At 36.6% G+C, this 24,485-nt stretch overlaps 2 protein-coding genes across 4 annotated transcripts in view; one reads left to right on the top strand and one right to left on the bottom strand.

The window, feature by feature from the left end:
• LOC135773826 (transcription initiation factor TFIID subunit 4) overlaps positions 1-8,362 on the top strand; it is a 131,298-nt gene extending 122,936 nt beyond the window's left edge. Inside the window, exon 15 of the mRNA XM_065283665.2 lies at positions 7,856-8,362. Coding sequence (XP_065139737.1) covers positions 7,856-8,104 — 249 coding nt within the window. The 3' untranslated portion in view covers positions 8,105-8,362. The remainder of the gene's footprint in view (positions 1-7,855) is intronic.
• Positions 1-15,677, bottom strand: part of LOC135773828 (BTB/POZ domain-containing protein kctd15) — a 29,255-nt gene extending 13,578 nt beyond the window's left edge. Inside the window, exons 1-3 of one of the 3 annotated variants that reach the window (XM_065283677.2) lie at positions 15,017-15,677; positions 11,682-11,857; positions 5,439-5,583 (exon numbers count right to left, since the gene is read on the bottom strand). In XM_065283677.2, the coding sequence (XP_065139749.1) occupies positions 5,439-5,583; positions 11,682-11,845 (309 nt within the window). In that variant the 5' untranslated portion in view covers positions 11,846-11,857; positions 15,017-15,677. The other 2 variants (XM_065283676.1, XM_065283675.2) reach the window with 2 other exon arrangements.
• Positions 15,678-24,485: the final 8,808 nt, after the last annotated feature.

Genomic DNA, 24,485 nt, shown 5'->3' with positions numbered 1-24,485 from the left:
GTGAAAAAATACCGGAAATACAAAATGCTCAACCTTGTGCAACAATGTTAACAGTCCGTGTTACAACTAACCCTGCATTAGTTTTTGCCCAACGCACAGTTTTTTTTATACATATACAGTGGAGAAACTACTATGGCACTTATTCACTCACTGAATCAGCACTAGCGATTCAACTAATGATTCTTTAAACTGAATCAAAAAACTCAAATGATTCCTCAGCCAACCTCACAACACCTGTGTCATTTAATCTTGAATACACCAAACCTCACATTAGAAAAGAGTCACCAAAAACTGCTGTTGTTAAATATAACATAACGTAGTATGCATAAAACACTTCCTTGGTTTTGATCGCCCTTTGCAAGGTCACACATCATTCCCATTTTTATAAGGTAATATAAGTCTGGGGTGTGCCTAGAATGTGTCTGTGAAGTTTCAACTTAAAATACCCCACAGATAATTTCTTATAGCATGTCCAAAATGCACCTATTTGGGCGGGAGCAAAAAGCGCTGTTTTTATGTGTGTGCCTTTAAATGCAAATGAGCTCCTCACTCCCTTACCAACAGACATTGAACACTATTGGTTAAAAATAGATGTGATTCCTGTTAATACAGTCCGAGAGAGTAGTATCTTTAGCCGCATTAACCCTACAATGTGCACATTTAGAAAAGCTTTGGGGGAAAATTAACCAGTCAGTGGCAGTGGGCGGGGCTTGTTTGTGTGACATCACATTGACAAGAGAATCAAAACTGCATGTCTAATGAGACTTGTTTTGGACCTTGGTTTAATGAGGATTAAAAAAGAAGTATAGGGTGGATTTTTTCATTATAGGGTTGTTGTTGGACACACATTTATGTCCAAACACTTTGTAGAAGTGGATTTTGCACAATATGGGCCCTTAAATGACAAAACACAGTCGATGTATCAGTTCTAGAGAGTGAGAAGGTAAAAACAAGCGGTCCACATGTCTCTTTCTATCTCTCCTTCTCTCTCGTTCTCTCTATCAGTCTTGTTCTCTGAAGAATCTTAGTTATCGCTAGTGTAACGCCACAAAAAATTTGCCCGATACAAGAGAGATTGGGCGAGGGTTCGACACATGAAGAGTAGCTGCTAGCATCGTTCCTCCCTCAAGTTCAGGCCGTCCGACAGGCCTGTTATGATCCAAAATAATGATCTGACTCTATAGCCCACTGGCAAGACAACATCTCACAGACGGAGAGAGACAGACAGAAATATTCCCCTGTCTCTATCTAATACATATAAGAGACGACCACTTCTCTCTGATTTTGTCAAACACACACTGATGTAGGTCAAATCTTACATGACAGAAATCATAACCTCCACATTTAACAAAAACTGACTTTATCTTTTTTCTAATAAAATGATTCAACTGTGATTTTAAATCCAAATTTTCGATCAAAACTTAATCATTTTCCCCCACTTCTCAAACTTGTTATTGTTACCTGGGTTTCATGGGTTAATGCCTATATGTTTGTTGTTGTAATAGCTAAATAATAAATGTTGATACATAATATACTGCAAGTGATACAACAAACACACAATATTTAATTAAAATTACTCAAATTGAAAACATACATTGTTATAATCCACTGCAGTGGCGGCCGTGTATGTAGCCCATCATGTGTGTGGCTCATCATGTCAAAATATGTGTTCGGCGCGTCATGTGAACATATGCATCACGCATCATGTCAAAATACATGTCTGCTGTAGACGCACCCTAAAGGGTTTATGATAAAAGATACGCTTGCGTTTGCCAGATACTCGCTTAATTTCATGTGTAATCCGAGTTTAGTGTTAAATTAGTGTCTTGCAAGTATTTTGTGAACGTGAGCGTCTCTTTTATCATAAACCCTTTCGACGCGTGTGAAGCAGGCACGTATTTTGACATGACGCATGATGAATATAGGTTCACATAACGCACCGAACACATATTTTGACATGATGAGCAACACTAACGCTCCTCGGAAGAGAAGTCACCGGCTTCGACTGAACCACTGTTGAGTCTAATAGACGTCTAATAAACAGTTAGGGATCATCTGAAAATTACCAAACATCCACTGATCAGTTAAAGGGATATTTCACCTAAAAATGAATATTTTGTCATCATTTACTCATCCTCATGTTGTTCTAAACCTATATCAGTTTTTTTATTTTGATGAACACAAAAGAAAATATTTTGATAAATGATGGTACGCAGCTGACTGTAACCATTGACTTCCATACACTCTCAGAAATAAAGGTACAAAAGTTGTCACTGGGACAGTACCCTTTCAAAAAGGTACACCTTTGTACCTAAAAAGTGCATATTAGTACTTCAAAGGTACATATTGGCAGTTCAAAGATACATATGTGTCCCTAAATGGTACATATTAGGACTTTTTTTAAAGGGTACTGCCCCAGTGACAGCTATATACCTTTATTTTTGACAGTGTAGTAGGAAAAATATTATGGAAGTATTGTGATAAATGATCAAAAAGATATTTTGCTAAATGATGGTAAGCACACAGTTGATGGTACCCATTGAATTCCAACGTATTTGTTTTTCCTACTATGGAAGTCAATGGTTACAATCAGCTGTGTGCTTATCATCATTTATCAAAATATCTTCTTTTGAAAATTCATACAGATTTAGAACAACATGAATGAAAAATTTTTTGGTGAACTATCCCTTTAAATAGCTAGTTAAGCATTCTTTTAGCAACCTCACAAAATACTCACTTCTTCAATCAATTCTGAAAGGTCTCAAGCTAAATTTATCTTTTATGTATGTCACATTATTCTGAATGCAGTTTTATGCTGACTTCAATCCAAAAGATTGATGAAAACGGTGAAGATGAAATTATGTGTCAAAGACAGGCCTCTTAAAACATTACATACATCAGCAATATGATTTCATTTCCTCAAGTATCTTAGCAACAGATCATCCATCTGTTTCTCTAACTGGTGAGACAGAAACAAACAGCTGATAGATGCAAAACATATTCAGCTTTAGCTCCACAATTACACTGACTCAGTAAAATACTGTACACATCACTGTGAGCCATTGTGACAGTCGCAGAGATAGACAAGCAATACTGCAGACTGAAAATACACAATAATATTAAAATCGAGTCTACACTGGTTCTTCTTATCTGTGCTGACAAAACCCAACAGCATCTTTGGTACAATATGCATGTAATAAACTTTAACTAAACTTAACTTTTAATAAACTTAAACTATTCAAGAGTTTGGTTCCAAAACGCAATAAACGCCATTTTTCAAAATCAGTATCAGGTCAGTATTAAAAAGTAAATTCTTCATTTTACGCAAAATCCGATATCCGCTGTGTTATTCTGTCATCTTTTCTCACTTTTTTTATCCAAAATCTGACAAACGCCAGCCCTCCTTTTCTGCAGGATGCAATAAATCCGCTTAACCAATCACAGCGCACCATTCCATGCATTTGTAAACATCAATGGCGGCGCGTTGAATACACACATAATCCTAGTTTTCCTCATCTACTTTGTACTTCGTGTTCAACAAACAAACAAAAACAAAATAGTAATTTTGATGGCATTAATAAACCTTTGGTGGTTTTCTGTGGCGGAGAAGAAACGTAAGAAATCAAAATCTAAGAATTTACATGTGAGGCACTCGGGCGAAGGAAAAATGCCGGCTGTTGCTTGTTTTCACACGACAATATCAAGCTTCTGTCATGCTAACACATCGACCCCAGGGGATCTTATGAAAAACGTTTCCATTATTTTACTCGAAGTCAACGAAAATCAAGCAGGACCAAAACATTTTACAGCTGATCGCTGTTAAAAAAAGTTCAGCGACGACGTCCAAAGGATGACAGCAGCAATGACAGTGTTCTTAATATGACAATGGGGCTGTTTACACTTGGTATTAAGATGTGTTTTCATTGATCGGATCACAAGTGGACGAGAGAGACACATTACGTTAACACCTGGTATTTAAATCCGTCTCTTTTGTCCACTTTCGACCACTTCTGTCCTGAATACTGTGAGCGGACGGTCCGTGAGACGGTGGGCGAATCTCTCTGCTGTCATTCAAACGCGAGCGGGAGGAATTATGAGTTTATATGGACGCAAACTAATATTATGTCGGAGTCCACTGCTTGTTTAGCAAGTAAACATGCTGCACAGAGTTTTGTACGTGTGTATGTTTGAGCTTTCTCTGAATTTTCAGCGCAATTAATGAAATTGAATCTCGCAACTTTCACGCTTTCAAAACGAAACTACAGAGATCAGCTGCTTTAGTTTTATCAATGAAAGACTAAAAATAGCGCTGTTCACCTAAGTTCACGCCAGAAGTCTAAAAAAGACGTAAAACTTGTGTTTAATACCTCAGATTAGATAAATGGACATAGAAGGCGATCGCGTGTGGCTGTTCGAACGCATTCAACCACATATGCGTTCCGAAACTCCAAAGCGATCCGATCGAAAGTGGTTTCGACTACCTCTGGATGTGGTTGAAAGTGGTCGAAAGTGGACGCGTTCAAAACGTTTTGAACACCGTTTACACCTGGTATTGACGTCGTCCACTTGTGATCCGATCGACGAAAACGAATGTTAATGCCAAGTGTAAACAGCCTCAAAGTAAGTGTTTTGATTAATGCCATTAATGTTTATTTAATCAGTGTATACCACTAGTCAACTAAATGAATATAACATAGCAAAGATGAATGCACATTTATATATTGATTCAATAGATTTACAGCATTTTGAAAAAAAAACTTTTGTGGAAAAAATAATTTTTATAATAAATCTTTGAAAATCAAATTATAGATTTAAAAGTTTTATGTTATTTTAACCTAAAGATGCTATGTAAACGGTTTAAAAAAATAGTGGTTTTCATCTTGTTTCTTTCTTGGTATAGAAAATACATTTTTACCCAAATTAGTAAAAATTGATTTTCTGTGTTTTGAACTCTTTTTTTATCATGCCATCCTCAGTAAGATTAAGACTAAATTGTAAAAGTAAAACGCAATTTTTCAATGTGCATGGAATAGCCAGATGACCTGGGTAAAATACTGAATTAATTTTAGTGAAATCATGAATAACCAGAATTAACAGACAACATCCGACCAGCCAAAAGATAACATTATGTGAGCCTGTCTGTGAAATCCAAGTTAAAGTCTCATAATCTAATAATGAGATGAGGAGCATCAAAGTTTGATTTCAATCTTCGATCTTACTAAGTCAATATTAAAGATACTGTATCAAGGTTTTATTTGGTAACATATATACATTATGTAGGATGATTTTAAGTAGAGAACAGAAAATCACAAAAAAGGACTTAAACTGGGTTTTCACAGACTTTTAACCAAAATTGACTCAAATATACTATAGATAGTCGGCTAATATTTTATCCCATACAACAGAGGAACATGCTTTTGACAAAATGACATTGTTACCTTAAAATCCTCCGGCAGAAGAAGTTTGCAGGTCCTCAGGAAACTCAGTATGTAGCGGAAGATTTCTCCATCCCTGTCAATAAAGTAATGCTGCTTCAAACTGTCCAGAACTATCGGCTCCGTTCCGTTAAACAGCCGGCTGATCCTGAAAATGAGAAAACACAGGCGGTTAATGGAGAGAAGCCAGTCTTCTTTAAATGCATGAAACAATTAACATTTTCGTTTTCCAGCCCTGAAACAAGAGGCTACAGGCAAATATAAAAAAATACATTAGAAGTCCTTCTAAACACAATGTCAAAACCTATATAATGTGGCCCTGCTATATGAGCTCAAGTCACATGTCAAATAATGTAAAACCCACATAATAACACAAATTTAAAGGCCACCTGACTGATGCAAAAATCTGAAAAAAATATATAATAACATATGCATTTCAAATACAGTGTAAGTAAAATTATCACATATGAATATATAACCAAAGGTTTAAATAGCATTTCAAACATTTTTATATATGCAGGGCTATAAATGGCAAAAAATCATGGGGGACTCTAGTTTGGGGGGGGGGGGGTAATTTTAGACTTTCTAGATAAGTTTAAAATAACTCAACATTAAAAAAATGTATTTTAGTCACACAAAGTTATACTCATTTAACAATAAATTTGTCTTTAGGTTAAAGAAAAATTATGTGGAGTGTGAACATTTGGATATTTTAAATTAAAAAAAATCTGACATGAAACCAGTACATCAGTTTGAAGTGTCATGTGACAAGCTTGATGATGCATTATAAAATAATAGTTGCAATAAAAATGTCCGGTGTTATTTTTAAATCTTATTAGTATGTTTAAAGGCCCACCCAAGTGCCGTGAAATGTGCAGCATTATTTGATGTGGTGACGTTAGTTAGAAACAATGGAACTATCGGGAAGCCCCTCCCCTTTTTTTAAATAACCAATAGCGTTTTATTTATGGCACAGTCCAGCATAGACGTACTGGTACATTCACACGGGGCGTAAGCATTAACGCTTCCCATTCAATTTTAATGGGTGACGTCATGCGTTGCCAAACAGAATTGTGGATCCGTTGGTGCTGCGGCAGAAGTTGAACATTTCTCAACTTTTCAAGCCAATCAGATCACCTTATGTAAATAACCTAGGCAGAGCCAGCCAATTGCGTTTATGGAAGACCGGAGCATGTGTTGCGGCCACTGTGATTGGCCACGTTTCAGACAAGCCTTTCGTCTTAGAGGGCAGGACGCTTCAGCATCTAAAGAGCATTTGATTGGACAGGAAATTTGATGAGAAGTTGAAGTGCAGAGTGATGTCATGAAAATTCAAGACTTTTTTAGCACAGGTGCCAAACTGTTGGTTTTGAATGCTTATATCTTCTGTATGAGAATTTGTTCAGTGTTTTGGATCATACCAGTTTATATTTATTCTTAAGTCTAATGTATTAATACTAAAAGGAAAAAGTAAAATTTTGATGGGGGCTTTAAATATAATACCTCCCCCATTTCAAAAAAATCAAACCAATTTGAGGTGGAACTCTTTCTCCCCCTCGAAATCCACTCCACTGACTCTGTGCTCCTGCATCCGTGTATGACCATATATTAGATGTCTTTATGGGATGTGTGAGTTGGTACAGTAGCTGATTTCATTTTTGGATTTTTTTACAGTATCTAAAAAATCAGCTCTCTGGATTTGACTGGTTTCTCCTTCGGTTTAGGTCTAAGGGATAAATCTAAAGTAATTGAAAATACCTCAACAAGCAAGAGTAATAGTGATTCTTGCCTCAAACCGAAAAAGAAAAAATGTTTTTTTGGGATCAGCAGGTAAAAGTTTGCTGAGCAACACGTTTGAAAAGCCTGTCACCTGGTATCAAAAAGAATGTCATCAAATACAAATTATTTATCATATCACAGTTGTGTTGTACTTGAAATCCGACCTGATCGGTCCAGCCTGACCTCAGCGGCACGCATCATTTGTCGGCACGTTCAACATGGCGGCATTGTTTCGATTCGTGTAGTTTTGTGCATATTCAGACATTTACAAGGCAATGACGGCTACCGGTGAAATAAGCATGAAACTACTCTATGCATAACGGAAAAAACAACTTTAAGGTATTTTCAAAGCATGAAATGTATACGGGCAATTGACATTGTTCTCATGCCACACGTCCATTTTCTCACGTGGTAAAAAACATCAAGGACGGAGACGACTTTCAAATTTTTAAAGTTTTTATAAACTCACACAATAACTAACGTTTGGCACTCTTTAATGTGGTGTGTGACGGATTTAAGTGTATTTGTATATTTAGGAGTGACGCAACGAAACAGATTACGGAAATTATATTTGCCAATCTGTTCATGGTAAACACCTTCAGATTTATGCTCGTCATTTATTTCATTCTCTTTATGCACAGATCAGTATTTCCGTCCTTACTTCTGCCAAACTGCTTCATTTAATCACGGCTACAGTTCCAGGTTCAGCTGACCGAGACAGTTACAGTGAATCCCAGCTGATGTATGAAGGCGGTATTATGTTGCATCTGAAAGTGATTTGCGAACACATGCACAACAGCTCTACCAGGTACGGATATTTACATGCGTTTTATTCACGCTCTGTCAGATATATCGTTCATGTAGTCATCACTTCCTCACTTACTTTCTAAACCTCTCTCTCTCTCGTTTTCTGTTTTGTTCATTCGCTCCCTTTCTCTCTTCTTGCTTCCCCCCTTTGGAAATCGATGTAAAATGCTTTATAAAAAACCAATACTCATCTCCCTGTAGCGCCCGCGGTCTTTCTTTCTCATATGGTCTTGCAATTCTTCCAGCTAGAATTTCACCATGCGCCTGAGGGCAAACACTGTTTTTCATCTGCACTTTTTTAAAAAAGCAATTAAAATGCTGCCTGTTTTTCTTTTCTTTCTGTCCCCCTCCCTCCCTCTCTCTCTCTCTCTCTCTCTCTCTCTCTCTCTCTCTCTCTCTCTCTCTCTCTCTCTCTCTCTCTCTCTCTCTCTCTCTCTCTCTCTCTCTCTCTCTCATCTCTCTCTCTCTCTCTCTCTCTCTCTCTCTCTCTCTCTCTCTCTCTCTCTCTCTCTGTAAATCAGCCCTGAGCATCTGAGTGCATAAGAAAGACTCTCTCTTTTGTCACCTGCAGGTCTCTCTCTCTCTCTCTCTCTCTCTCTCTCCACAGACACATTGCAAAGTTTTAGGAGTGACTACCAAATGTAAGGGTTTGTCTGCAATTATAGCATTTTTATTTGGATTAAGCAGATTTTAACTTTATTTGTTTTTACTGTCCTAGAAACTTTTTTACCACACCTTTATTATTTATTTTGTTAAATCCATTTTATGTATAGATTTTAATGTTTTATTCTTATTACAAGTTCCTAAAAATGTTTGCCTATTGCAATTTTAAACTATGATATAAAACTAATGAAAAAAACAATTATTGGTAACACTTTAAAATAAGGTTTAGTTAAGTATTAACTAACATGAACAAAACAAGAGCAATACATTACAGTATTTATTCATCTTTGTTAATGTTAGTTAATAGAAAAAAAATCTTTTAATTGTTTGTTCATGTAAGTTCACAACATTAATAAGATTTTAATAAAGTATTAGTAATTGTTGAAATTAACATTAACAAAGATTAATAGATGCTGTATATCTGCAGTTCGGTATTAGTTTAATGAACCTTATTGTAAAGTGTTACACAATTATTTTAACATTTATATACAAAAATAAAAATCAAAGACAAACTTTGAATTGTGCATGATTGCATATTTTTGTGAAATCATCTCAAAGTGTGTCTGCGCGTTGTGCACCTACCTATAGGCGCATATTACTAATGCGCCCTTTAAATAAATTAAAAATACGCGCTATTAACTTTAGACAAGCCAGTTTTAGTTGATCAACTGCGCCATCGTTTTCAGTTTTCAATGCACTAGCAATGCACATGAACACACTTCATTTTCAGACCAGCATGCCCATGGGGAACAGATGGGCGCAAGTGCATTTTCTATTTAAACAACGTGGCACTGGACAGGAAAATCATACCTGAGCCAAGCTGAATCTAGCAAAAACATAAACTTTACTAAACCGGTATTGTGATGTTATATTAAACACAGTTGATAATTAATCTCGTATAACTAGCTGAACTGTTTAGGATTGAATTTGATTGTATAGGGTGACAGAATGGTTGTGATGGTGGTTCAGATTTGTCTTGCGTGTGCACCTGCTGGGTCTTTGTGAAGGAAATAAGTGTTTAATCTGTAGGACAGTCGCTTTAGATGGTGGAGGTGTAAACCTTCAGCCTTCACTTACTCTGTTTACCTCACCGGTCGTGTAAAACTGATCTGATGAAATCAGACGCAACAAACACTCACAGTCTTAACTCACACTGACCTTAAAAGTGTTAACACCTTAACAGATCGCCTTTAGTTCGAGTAAGTGCAGACTATAGTACACACTTTGTTGTTTTCACTACAGTCAAACGTTATGCATTTTTTACTGCTGACTTGCATTGTTACATCTGTATCTGTCAAGTCTGAGATTTTATATTTAAAGCTGGAAATAAAGTTTTAAATAAGACAAAGAAGTTAAAATGTTTGTGACCAAGTCTGTATACAGATGCTTAAATGTCCTTTGCTTTCACACAAAATAGCTTACTGTTTGAAAAATTGTTAAGATAACAGGTGGATGTACTGGATACTAAATCAAATTTATGTCAATATTTCAATAAATTTTTTTAACCAATATGTTATGCTGATAATATATTATATATTTTCATTTATATTCATCAGTTATAACGCTGATCATGTTTAATCTTATCTATCTGTATCAATCGATCAATTTACACCCTGATCAAGCATACTTTCCCGCTATGATCCATAATGGTACAGCGTGAAAGATCGAGACCCACATGGTTCTGTTCTGACCCGAGAAATATCTCTGAATGTGCATGAAACTTTCATATGTTTTGTCACTGCGGGGATCTGGGCTGTAGGAAGACGGATGTTCTCACATAAGTTATAGACCGAGTTTCTTTTCCCGCTCTACATTATTAAGAGATCAATCTATTAAAAGACATCATCAACTTAACTTCTTTAACCGGACTCTCTCAGCTGTCACCTCAGTCTCTGAGGCGGAGGATTTAACCCCCTGTGTGCCAGTGCACCTGCATGCTATTTAAAAAAAGAATGGGCTTCCCACTAATAAAAGTGTTCACTAGTGCTGTTGTGTTTCTTTTTAGTGGAAACAAATGAACGCATGCATGCTTTTAAATCCAGTGATCATTTAAAAACTTTACTTATAGTCATTGCATTGCATAACTAAATAAAGCAGGCTGTGTCGTAAAGAAATGCACAAGCATACAACACAAAGCATTTCAGAAAAAGCGTGATGCACTAAATATTATTTTGACACCAAGTGCCTAAAACTGACTGAGAGACGCACTAGCAAAATATTTTATAAAGAGTACAGTGAGTTAAAACATTGCAACAAAATATGAAAGACATAACTACATAAGATAATCCGAACCTAAACTCAAGCACTGCAGTGTCACAAAAAGTACAGTATTACAATGGTAAAAATCTTTAAAAGAGCAAACTCAATCCTATTATTTAACCACTTATCAACCTAAAATATACTTTGTTTTTATTTGATATATTTTCAGTATCTTATAATCAATAATATTTGGAAAACATTAATAATATCTACAATCTGAGTACAAATTTAATGCAATACTCCACATACAGTTAGTTAGTTCTCTCTCTATTTACAAACCACAGTATTTTGAATGCATCTTTACATTTAAAAAGTTTATAATAGTACCCCAAAAGTGCATATTGGTACTAAATGTACCTAAATGGTGCACAGGAGCTTTTTAAGGGAACTGTCACAGTGACAGCTTGGGACCATTTTTTAACAATTTCTCTAAAATTATTTCTATAATCAGTATTACCACAAAATTAGTAAAAAAAAAAAAAAATGTTATAGCCTTCGGTACCTCACTTTATAAAAAAAAAACTATTTCAGTTGTACTTACTTTGAGCTGAACATTTTATCAGAAGAACAATTTTCCTTAATGTAAAAATGATTTCACAAATATTCTCAAACAAAAATACAAATAAAAGATTTTATCGTCCCCAAAACAAGGCAAAATTGCCCGGGTAGCTTCATTACAGTTTGCTGACTCCACACTTGTGCGTAATTGGATGTAAGAAGAGAGGTCAGGGGTCTTACCGTGAGTCTGGGTATTTGGTGAGGGTCGCCAGGCTGCTGGTGTACATGTGTCCGCCCACATCGATGTGAACGGGCGCGTTGGATTTGGTGAGCTGAGCCGGCAGTGGAATCCCCTGCGCGGCCAGAGGAGAGACCGGAGACCGGGTCAGAGACAGGCGCGACATGCTTCTCCCTTCCTGGAAACAGACAAACGCGAAAGCCATGAAGATAATGCTGATGTGCCTTCACGGTGCGTTAGTGTCTCTCACACCTTGAGCGAGTCGAGTCTTATCAGATCGCTTTCTCATCTGCCCCATCGCATATTTAGCTTACAAATTATTGCCACGGCTCTAATGAAGTATGTTTGCATCTTTTCACTGGTGCAGCCTGAGGGCAGGATACAAGGATGTTTATTAACACCGCCGAGAGAGAGAGAGAGAGATAGAGAGAGAGAGAAAGAGAGAGGGAGGGGGAGAGAGATATATGCGAGGTGTTCGCCTCCAGGGATGAAAAGGAGGGGAAAACGGCAAGATTCTAATTAAAGGTCGTGTTATGTGTTAGACGTGATATCTTCTGACACTTCAGCAACCAATCTGAACATTTGGGAAATGAGGGCATAACCCACGTTCACGTGAAACACCAGGCATCAGTTTCAAAACCAAAGCACACTGTTAGTGAACCGAGATTCGAAAGCACACTTCACATCTCACAAACCCAACTCGAACAGTTGACTGTCTTACAACAACTCGACTTGTGCCACTTTAACTATACCTTTACTATCTAATCTCTGTTGTAGTCCATCTCTGTATTTTTATGAGAAATCTTAAACTTTGTGCATGTTGTGCATGGCACTTTCAAGTTATTGCCTCATATTTTCAAGTTTTCATTTTACACTTACTTATACAAATGAAGAGAGTAAATCTACAGATCTCCTTTATAAACCAAATAAGAATGAGATTGTAGACAATGAGCCCTGCATAAGAGCGTACAGTAGCATCAGAAATAACTCGAAACGCAGCTATGTTTTAAAAAGCATTTTAACTTCCCTCTTGCATTTGCTTTGAAACGGTCCGATGAGTCTTTTTAACTGCTCGCAAGTGTCCAAACTTATAGACGTGTTTATACAAGTCACACAGGGCCATGTCTGTTTGATGGAAATATGATTGAACATATTCCAGTTGTCATAAGACAGACAGTTTCATTGTGAACGTTCAGTTCAGCTTCCTCGCGGTGGCTCATTTGTGCGCCTGTTATTTTAACCATACATGGTAAACAGGAGGCAGTTTGTTAGGGCTCCATTCAGCTCCAGCGCCAGAGGCAATGTGCCCGAGGCGGCCGGCAGAATTTTCCAGGGTGTTGCCACCAAGCCCTCAGCAGTAATGTTCATTTAATACACAAGCAGGATGATCTATTACAAATCCCACAGAAAAAAAATGAAAAGACTTAAGAAGATTCTGGCATATGAAGCTATACCTCATCACCATACAGCTACAGGGCATTGTAACCAAAAGCCCAGAAATTACTGCTGAGGGAATACAGTGGAACAGTTTCTCTCTCTCTCTCTCTCTCTCTCTCTCTCTCTCTCTCTCTCTCTCTCTCTCTCTCTCTCTCTCTCTCTCTCTCTCTCTCTCTCTCTCCAACCCAGTATCACGAAATTGCGTGACTATTTCACGCATGGACCAGCGTGACAATGTCACGCTTTGCCGCGTTTGAGCGTGAGCATGTCACGCTTTCTGTTTGTGTCACTGTCACGTATTGGTTACTCAACTTTTTTGTCCTAATTTCTTACCATTGTCGCTTCGGTTTAGGGTTAGATTTACATAAAATGACACCCTTACCTAAACAAACTCTAACCCCAACGTCAGGTGACAATTGGTTAAAGTTTAGAAAATATAAAAGAATAAGTATTGTATCTTTTTTTTTTATAAACCAATACTTAAAGTGACAAATACTTAAAGTGACATATAACACAAGCACCAAATCTAACCCTAAACCGAAGCGACAATGGTTTGAAAATAGGAAAAAAAAGTTGAGTAACCAATACGTGACAGTGACACAAACAGAAAAGCGTGACATGCTCACGCTCAAACGCGGCAAAGCGTGACATTGTCACGCTGGTCCATGCGTGAAATAGTCACGCATTTTCGTGATATAGGGTTGCTCTCTCTCCAGAGAGTAAAGTTTTATCACTACATTGCTAAAGTCACAGGACTGTGGGGCAACATTTTGAAATTAACTTTTCAAATAAGAACCTCAAATCATTTCTTCCTCTGCTAAAAAATCTTGAAAATGTTACTTCATGGTTTCAGAAAAAAACTAAAGATGTTTTAGTTGTTTAAGTTCTTATATAAGTTATTTGGTTCCTTACAACTCATATAATGTTACTGCGTTCATTGGGAACTCGCAGCAGTGAACCCCTTTGGCTGATCTAAACTGGTCTTAGCTGGTTTTGCAGACACCAAGTTGACAGCTGGATGCTGATCTGTTGCTGGTCCGAGATGGTCATGGACCAAAACAGACACCAAACTTCAGTATTTACAGTTGTTAGATTATTTTCATCCGTTCTTGAGTTCCCCTCAAGATATCAAAGTGACCTGGCTGATTTTAAACACTTTCGTTTCGGTATTTCCTGACTGTATATTTAATATGTGAGACAGACAGATGAGTGTATACCCCTGGGACAAATACTGAACAAACTCAAACTCATAGAAAATGTCCATCGAAACAAATAATGAAATGAAAGAATAACGCGCACACACTTTTCCGCTTCCCTTCTCCAGTTTTAGGTCGGTGCCCTACGGGTTAAGACTTAAATTCAGATCATTTCACAATATGGCGTCTAGCTCACGTCTATAAAACCTTCAGGTATGAGACATATACTCATAATAACGCAGCATCTTGATGCCTAGAGGCCGTTTAATAAGATCACAGAAGCAGAAACGCTTAAAATATCACACAGAAAGCGGTGCGTAAAAGGCGGAGGAGCATTTTCGGTCTTTAGCATTCAATGCAAAACACAAAATAATCATTGAATTAATAATATACTGTTGATTTATATGATATTTCATGTAAAAAAATTGTACCGTTTCAAACATCGTAGGTAGGTGTCCGAATGCGCGATCCGAGTCCGGCTTACACAGATGAAAATGTGCGCTCCTTTCTCTTTCAAGTTTCTAGCCGATCAAATAATCCAGCCTATCTATTCACCTCCCGAGAATCTCGTCAAACCGCGTTAAAACATGCCATGGATGGATGAAAAAGGGGTCGCTGTGACTTTAAAGCCGTACAATAAGCGCCGCTGTTGTGTGGACGCGTTGAGAGCTGAAGCGCAAAAGCGCACGAGACTGTTAACTCACCTTCTCCAGGAAATCAGATCTCTCCTTCCCCCTCTCGATCTTCTTATTTCTTCTTTATACACAGATCCCGTCGCGTATTTCAGCCTCGGCTATCTTTTCAAGCAAATATGAAACTGCTGCTTTGCCTATGGGCAGAAGAAAGCCAATAATCCGTTTGTAAATCACAGAGCAGAGCCGAAAGAGGAATTCTCGCTCCGGGCTGCGCGAACGCCTCTGGGGCCACAGGATTAGAGGACAATTAACTCAAACCCGAGCAGACTCATTTAAACAGATGAAAACCTGATATCCCCCCTCGATTATTTAGTGCCGCGTTCTTTCCTATTTTCAGCCAAAGTAAGAATAGCTGGCGAGGGTTTAAAGTTCAGCATATAACGGTTTGCGCATCAGGCAAGTGTCACCACGCCGTTCCAGAGACTTTGGAGAAGCAGAAAGGGCTGATTTTAATCATTGCCATTTCGTCTGATGTAATATTCCCCCAGGCTCTTTTACAAAGGCAACACATTTTCCCTTCTGTGAATGAGTAAAAGCAGCTTTTTCTTTCTAAAGCGCGGGGCGCACACTAGAACTTGTTGAGAAAGTAAAGAATCGTGTTCTTTTAAAGAAGAAATCTATATATCCTGATGTGGTGCTCATGCATGCGGTGCTTTCCCCCATCCGCACTCCCTCTCTTTGCTCTCTAATGTCTGTGAGAATTGCAATGCCAAATTTCCTGGAGGCCATTAAAAGCAAATGACGTCTGTGGACATGCATTCACTGCGCGCCCTCACAGCCTGCCCGCAGCCAAATGCGCCATTTCAATTATTGCGCACGGCTAGATGGAGATGTCTGCCGCCAAGATTTGCCGTGCAAACAGGCCAGGCTCACATAAACCACGAAAACGTTTACGCTTCTTGTTATATTTGCATTTATTTACGACAGACAATTAAGTGCGTTGCTGGTGCCAAAGTGTACTCGGATGTTTCCTTATGTGCCGGTGCGCGCATGTGGTGGCTGATTATTTATTTATCTGGACGTTTGTTTATTTGCGTGTAAATAACTGTGAATAATTGATGTTGCGCTGAGACCTGTAATTACTGTACAACTGCAACACTGATGATGTCTGTGTGGTTTCCTGATGTTTGGCTCCTACCTGTGTTGGTTTGGAGGAAGGACAGTTCAAGAAATCCATGTGATTTTCCAGCAGAAAATAGCAGGATTCCTACAGTTTTCACGTGACGTCAAATTATTACCCTCCAAGACACAAGGCTGCCCGCCTGTTATTATTTTTTAGTAGCCAAAATGCAAAAATTGATTAACCTAACATGCATCATTTTATTAAAATTGTCACAAATCAACCAAAATACTGCAGCAGTGACCCTGACCTTTAGCCCCATGAAGATTTTTTTGTCCTTTATATCTCTAATGGTACATTATTGACCAATCCAGCTTGAAAATGGACCTCTTTCAGGGACTTTCAACATACATGAGGTGATGTAAATATTTGTGCATTGAAACAGATGTAATACTGACAGCACTGTGCTGCGGATCAGAGGTTCCTGTGTTTGCCCTCCAGGTCTCCATGCCAGTCACATGACTGAATACTATGAATAAAATAAATTACAGTAATAGAATTACAGAGAAACGACATAGACAACCAGATAGATTATGCTAACAGATTTCTAGACAGAGCAAGAACAAACCGAATACAGTAATATAAAATATTAGTGAAACAATATAATGCTTTGCTAGTGCTGTACAGTAGGACAGATGTTCCAGGCCCCATGAATTTAATCGGCCTGGTGCTGCAGTAGTCATGGCAATAAACGTTCATTAATAAACTTTCATTACCCTGAATTGAATTCAAATTTGTCTCTCAACATATTAAATACATATTAAATCTATTACAACAATATTATTTTTCTAAACATCTGTTTAATTTATTGTACAAAAAAATGAAAGCTGGGACATCCTGCAGGTATCTCCTCTGCAGATGAAGCCTCTCCCTCTTTCACGGGTACATCTGAACAACATTAATCTCGGGGCAAGAAGTTGTTTTCTTCAGGACTTACAAAAAGGAGAGAAAGGCTGTTCATAATTTTCTCCCTCATTAATATAACAACCCTGCATTACGTTCAATTACACCAGTTTGCAGAAAATTTTAAATCTAAAGATTTAAACAGCTTACAAAGTTGCCCTGGGTGTTTTGTTTTTGCCATTGGTTCATTTCTTACATTTATGGATTTTAGAGTTTCATCTGATGAAAAAGTAGCAGTGGGGCAGATTCATGATCTCTTTCAGGACTTTAACATGTGTCAACAGTTCATCACATGCACATTTACCCAATATTTGAATATACAAATAGAAAAATAAACCATAGCCTTGATGTATTGAATTCAAATTCCAACTCAAGTAGAGAGAGCAAAATATTAATGATAAAGTCTGAGTTTTGATTGACTTTGATTTCCACTGTGTTTATTATAGACATTACTTTGAGTTCGGTCTTCGCAATGCATCTGTCTTTGAAAACGGCGATGCTCTGGGCTACACGACAATCCTGCTATAAAAGCAATAAAAGGCAACAATGGCTTTTTTAAATTAACATAGCAGCTCTGCATTGATGAGGAACACATTAGACCTTTCTTTAAATGTCAGAGTGATGGATGTCATATTTTTATCATGCTATAATCAACTGTTTTCTGATATTTTGAATAATAGTGCTTTTGAATTATAGCCAGCACTGGAATAATCACTCAAAATGGCGAGAGGCAGCGTGTATGTAAATGAGGACATATGCATTAATGCATGACCCTATAAGAATAATAATCACGCCTTCAGGTCCTAAAGCAGGTGGTGTTAATAGTCATGCCAGAAGCACTGAGCCCAAAATGTGCAGCCACCACACTGGTCTGTTCTTAGGCCTATCTACATGTGTACTGTTAATATTTTTATTCAGGTTTTCTTTTTTATATTCTGTTGTGTCAGCAGAAAACAGGCTTAAAAACTGCAATGAAGATGTTTAAGTGTTTTTCTCTCAGTCAGAGGAAATATGTGAATGTTTTTCCAGCTGCATGAGTTTATTAAGCAGATGTTTTTAGATCTCATTTAACTGTCTGTGAGTCAAAGTCATTATCACACACAGAGAAACCTGTTTTAATAAAGAGAGAGATAAAATACTACCAAGACTTGAGGGTGAAGAAATCAATCGATCACATTTTATTAAGACAATAAAAAACAATAAAAGCTTTAAATAATAAAGCACAATACTGTAGTTGGCAGCTGTACTGTTGCTATCCAGTTTACATTAAAGCCATTCTCAAACATCAGTGTTAGTTACAAGATGACAAAAGTTTGAAACAGTTTATCAAGGCTACAGGTTATTTAACACAGTAGCTTGCATGTTTACAGACGATATGGGGTAAGTTGTCACAATAGGATCCTGCCCATCAAGGCTTCACAGCTAAATTTAAACATAACCCTAACCCAACCCTACACTGTCAGAAATAAAGGTACAAAACTGTACCTTTTCTGTCACTGGGGCTGTACCCTAAGTTTCCGTTTGGTACCTTTACGGGAATACAAAGCAGAATAAAATTTTAAGGACCTACATTGTTAGAAGAAGTCAAAATATGTACCCTAGCTGTGGGGCAGGACCCTTTAAAAAGGTCATTGTATTGACCATTAGGTACAGATATGTAAACAGTTAGTACAAATATGTACCTTTGAGATACTAATATGTTATTTTGAGGTACTAATAAAATCTCTTTGGTCCCAGTATGAGGTAGTAAAATAAAATCCGTAGGTGCAAAGTACTTTTCGAAAGGGTACAGCCCCAGTCACAGAAAAGGTACAGTTTTGTACCTTTATTTCTGAGAGTGTAAATATGAATTAACAAACATGAATAAAAATAATATTTATTTGGCATCTCCAATTTACCTAACCTGTGTGTCATTGGACTGTGGGAGGAAACCAGAGTACCTGGAGTATAATTATAATTAATAATACTAAAAATAATAATAGTAATTATACTTAAAATAATAATAGTAGTAGTACTACTAATAATAATTCTGATAATAATAATTATAATAATAATAATACTGATAATAATAATAATAATAATAATAATAATAATAATAATAATAATAATAATAATAATAATAATAATAATGATAATGATAATGATAATAATTATAATAATAATAATAATAATAATACTGATGATAATAATAATAATAATAATAATAATAATGATAATAATAATAAAAATAAAAATAATAATAATAATAATACTGATGATAATAATAATAATAATAATAATAATAATAATACTGATAATAATAATAATAATAATAACAATAATAATAAAAATAATGATTATAATGATAATAATAATAATCCTAATGATGATAATAATAATAATAATAATAATAATAATAACGAAAATAATAATAACAGTTTAAATCATTTTTGTGCCTAAAAAACATAAAAATAAAAGTATAATGTATAATGCAAACGCACAAGCACACAACGATGCTCCCTAGTGGACACACTGAAGACATTCAGTTAGTGACAGCAGAAAGGATATAATACTCTACTGTAAAAAGTATTTTTCTTGTTTCATTGTGTTTTTTTAACTATTGCCATCTTAAATACAGATGTGGCAAATAATTTAGCACAACAGTATTAGCAGTATTGTAATGTACTGTAGCACACTCAAAAAGTTAAGATGTAGATCCAGAAAGAGAGATCCACTATGTCTCACTGTTGGAAATCTGAATTATAATTAAATAAATACATAAAGAGAGAAAGAGCGAGCGAGCAACAGAGAGAGAGAGAGAGAGAGAGAGTTGGAGGGGGCCATGCCTTGGGCATATCATTCCATTCTTGTATATTTTTATCAGCCAATTCTCTTTCTCTCTCTCTCTCTCTCTCTCTCTCTTTGGGTATTACACACACACACACACACACACACACACACACTCATCTTTCTTCATTTTGATCCCTCGGGCAAGTGAAGGTTGGCGTCCAGGCGAGCAGTAGTTTTACTTTGCCAGAGGCCTCAAGCTTCCCTTCAGCAAGTCTGTTCAGCAACACCCTTGACTCAGAGCAAAAACATTCATTCTGTTCTTTAGGTAGACCTATAATAGACGTAATATCTTCGACTGAACAGAAAACCAGGCAAAACTTTATTTCTGAAGCCTCTCTGGAAACATTTCCAATCATACACAACTTTTTCATAAAAAGGGCTGCATTCAGTTGCAAGGTGTCCAAACTGTACTAGCAGCACAGCAAATTCAGCGTGTAAAAGTGAGAATCAAATGTTAGGTCAGTGCTATCTGTCTCTCTCCCTCTGTTGAAAAGTACTTTATTGGAATGATCGTGTTTAGTTAAAGCACTGTACATAAAGCAAGCAATGACAAGAAATATACAATATCACATTAACTATTCCATTTCAATTGAACCCTTATATGTTCTGGGTCAATTTGACCCATTTTGATTTTTAAGCTGTCGGAAAAAAACAGTTAACCTGTGAGTTGTGACTTTTTCTCATGGCCATGAACATGCATGTGAAGTTTGGACATGCTGATATGTTTTTAAGTGTATACCCAACTAATTTTGTAACGATTTTGATGTTCACGGGTCAAATTGATCCACATTAAATATATGACCCAAATTAAATATATGTTTGTTATATATTTTTGTTGCTATATTGAAGTTTTACTATCCTAAAATGTGGATAAAAATGCTTCTTCTTACTCTTTTCAGTACTGAAAAATACTTTTATAGACACAGATGGTAAAAGTGAGCTATCATTTCAATTTACAATGTAGGCTATAAGTTATCTATTTCTTCCAAACATTTTGTCACTTTTTCTCATTTAGGGCCATGAACATGCATGCAAAGTTGGAATACACTGATGTGTTTTAAAATGTTTTTTTAACACAAATAATTTTTTTACGATTTTGATGTTCGTGGGTCAATTTGACCTATACTTTTTTGTTCCAAGGAAACTGTATAGACACAAATAATACATTTACTGTGTATATGTTCGTGTTTTACCACCCTGGAAAGAGAAAAGTGAGATTTTCCTGCTATTTTCAGTATTGATAAAGACACAGAAAGTAAAAGTGAATAAAATTTCTATTTTTAATGCATATGAAATACTATATAAAGCAGATGAATTGAGACCCACAGAAGAGGTGAATACAGGTGATGCCAGTTGTGCCCCACAAAACATGACAACAAAACAAGCACCATTTGTGTAAAATGCAAGAAGTCACAAAGTACATGCTTTATGTGTCCACATCATGTAAACGGTGATTTCTTGAATTTGTACAATGAGCCTCAAGAACAAAAGATGACCTGTTTAGGAAAAGAAAAGCTTCATTTCATTTCACAGCAATATTACATTGTTTAGGATGTAAAACAAACATGTTAAAAATTGTGGTTAAATGCATTTTTAAAAATCATAGTTTTTAATATTATTTGTTTGTAATGTGTGACAAATATTGATACTAAGATGGTCCTGTTCATACCCTGTTCATATAAAGTCGGATAAAATAGATTCAGAGGATATTTACAATAAAAAAATAGACTTTGAAATATAAACATTTGAAGTATAAAAATTTACATTTATGGAGGCACATGAAAGGTAAAACAAAAGTACTATACAAGATCAGGCCTAGAGCTTATTTCTGAGGGTGTGTAACTGATAAATGAATCCAGCAGATTATGGGTATCTGTCTTTCCCTAGTAACATCTTCATTAGATCGGATTCTGATCTAAATATCTCTCTCTCTTCTCATCTCTCTGGCCATAGCCATGTCTCTCTCTCGCTCTCTCTCCCCATCTCTTTGGCCATAGGCATGTCTCTAATAACTACTGTCTGATTGGCTCCTCAGGAGTTTCTTGTTCCAAAAGCAATTCTCTGGACTCCAAGGGAGACCCATTCATCCTGACCCGTGTGGTTCTGTCCAACAGGCTGATGTCACAATGAGTGATGAGGACAAGAGGATCTTCACCCTCCCATGGAGACACAGAGAGAGAGAGAGAGAGAGAGAGAGAGAGAGAGAGAGAGAGAGAGAGAGAGAGAGAGAGAGAGAGAGAGAGAGAGAATAATGCTCCAGTGTTAGACCAACTAACAAATATTTTTGAATACTGTGGTAGAAAAGCTACAGGATGGCTTTAGTGTAACGTACATCATAGTAAATAAGTGACATTTGGTCATATGTAATATTTTCTTGTTGCATCATGGTATTCTTTAAAGTATTTTGAAGAAAATGCAATGGACAGGTAACAAAAGTAATAGGAATCCAGTAAGACCCAAATAAAATGGGTATCATGATGCCCCAGAAAGGGTTGTGTGCATGCACAACTGAAGTAAAACTTGAGGAAAAGAAGAAGGTTATAGAGGCTTTTGATGTGAAAGAAAGAAATTGTTAGGCTGCCAAGAGAGGGATGCATGCACTAGATGGCAGAAAAAGCCCAGATGTAAATTCTAGCATATAAGGGAGTTTTCTTACCAGTGAATGTCACATGATGTAGGCCTAATCCAGTACCATTGTCTCTTGGTTCTGGTCTGCTCCGCGTTTATGTTTTTTGGAGGAGGCGTGGTTTTGCAGGATGTTGTCAGGCTAAAGTTAGCATTTATCAAATCATTGACTCCACTTAAAGGGATAGTTCACCAAAAAATGAAAATTCTGTCATCATTTACTCACTCTTGTGTTGTTACAAACCTGTATAAATTTCTTTGTTATAATGAACACAAAGGAAGATATTTTGAGAAATGTTTGTAACAAAACCGTTTGTGGACCCCATTCACTTCCATAGTAGGAAAAAGAATACTATTAAAAGTAAATGGGGTCCACAAACAGTGTGGTTACAGACATTTCCCAAAATATCTTCCCTTGTGTACATCAGAACAAAAAAATTTAAGCGGGTGTTTAACAACATATAATTGAGTAAATGATGACACAATTTTCATTTTTGGGTGAACTATCCCTTTAATGTTATTAAGTTTATAATGTTATTGGTTTGTTTGGCAGATCTTTTGATATTGTATGATGTTTTCTGGATTAAATTATTTTTGTCAGCATTAATAAAACGCAAGTTTAGGCTATTTGGATTTGCTTGATTTCTGTGTTTTCTTAAATTATACATTTATTATGTATTGGCCCAGTTACGGCTATATTCTGGGGCTTCTGAGTAAGTTGTGTGTGAGTTTTGGGGAAATGTGGGGGCAGTCTGGTTCTTGTTCCCATACAGCAAAAAAAATAAATAAATACATTTCTCTGGTCAAAAATATGTTTTAAATATATGCTAAATAAATTTTGCAGAAAGCAAGCTTAATTAAATATATTTTTGAATTTAAAATCTATTTATTTTTAACCTTCATATATTAAAGACGGGGTGGATGATTTTTGAAAAACACTCTGGAAAAGGGAGTCGGGCCGGGTACCAAAACACACTTGTAGCCAATCAGCAGTAAGGGGCGTGTCTACTTGCGTATGTGTGGGGCGTGTTTGTTTAGGTCAGGGGTTCCCAAACTTTTTTTCCTGCGCACCCCCTTCTATGTCCCAACCTGGTTGGCGCACCCCCAATCCCCATTTAAAAAAAGATCCAAAAAAGCTTTGTTTTCTCACCATAAATACTCATGTTTAATCATGCGCAAATAACCAAGTGCCGGTTGCACTAGCCGGACGTTAAGAAGTTGAGTGTAATAGTCCTACGTCGGGCTTAGCTAAGTCCAACATTGTGAAAAATATTTACGCCTATTGTACCATCTGAAACTACGCTCAGCGTAGATCATGCGCGCCCCCGTGTATGCATTTAACCACTGTGATATTTAGACGCCATTCGAGTTTACTATGGTAAAAAAGGTACACTTACTGCCGTCAGCTAATAGATGACATATGAGAGGTTTCCTCATGTTTACCAGTGCGTCACGTGCAGACCCATCAAACACATTAACGAATGCCTTTACTGTTCGCACAAAAGGTGTAAAATGGTTTGCAGATTCATTATAACAGCTCAAGTTTAAAACAAAATTAAATGAAAGCTTTTAATAAGTTCTCTACAGTAAGTATTTATGTATTTTATTATATAATTCATTGGCGGTCTCTTTACCATGCATGAAAACACATTGCTCGCGTATCCTGTGCCCATGTCTCGTCACATTTCATTATTTCTATTTTTGCCATAAAAAAGTTTTGGTCCCTCTCCTCCTTCGTGATTAACAACTTTATCATAAGACGTCCCACATGACAGTTTCCCTGATTTCAGTCAGTTCAGCATATTTATAATATATATGGAATGAATGAAACGAGTTGGCACGCATATAGCGGCTGCAGTGCATAACAGAAGAGCAGTGCGTAGAAAAAGACAGCAGCTGTCTTCTACGTTTCTATCAAAAACTAATAAATTATAGTTTTTTATTTAAAATAAAAGCGATTACAAAGGAAATGTTTACTGTTCATTTTTTTATTTATTTATT

The sequence above is a fragment of the Paramisgurnus dabryanus genome, chromosome 9 (genome assembly GCF_030506205.2).
Source record: "Paramisgurnus dabryanus chromosome 9, PD_genome_1.1, whole genome shotgun sequence".
Taxonomy (NCBI): Eukaryota; Metazoa; Chordata; class Actinopteri; order Cypriniformes; family Cobitidae; genus Paramisgurnus; species Paramisgurnus dabryanus.
This window is presented reverse-complemented; position numbering and strand designations above follow the sequence as displayed.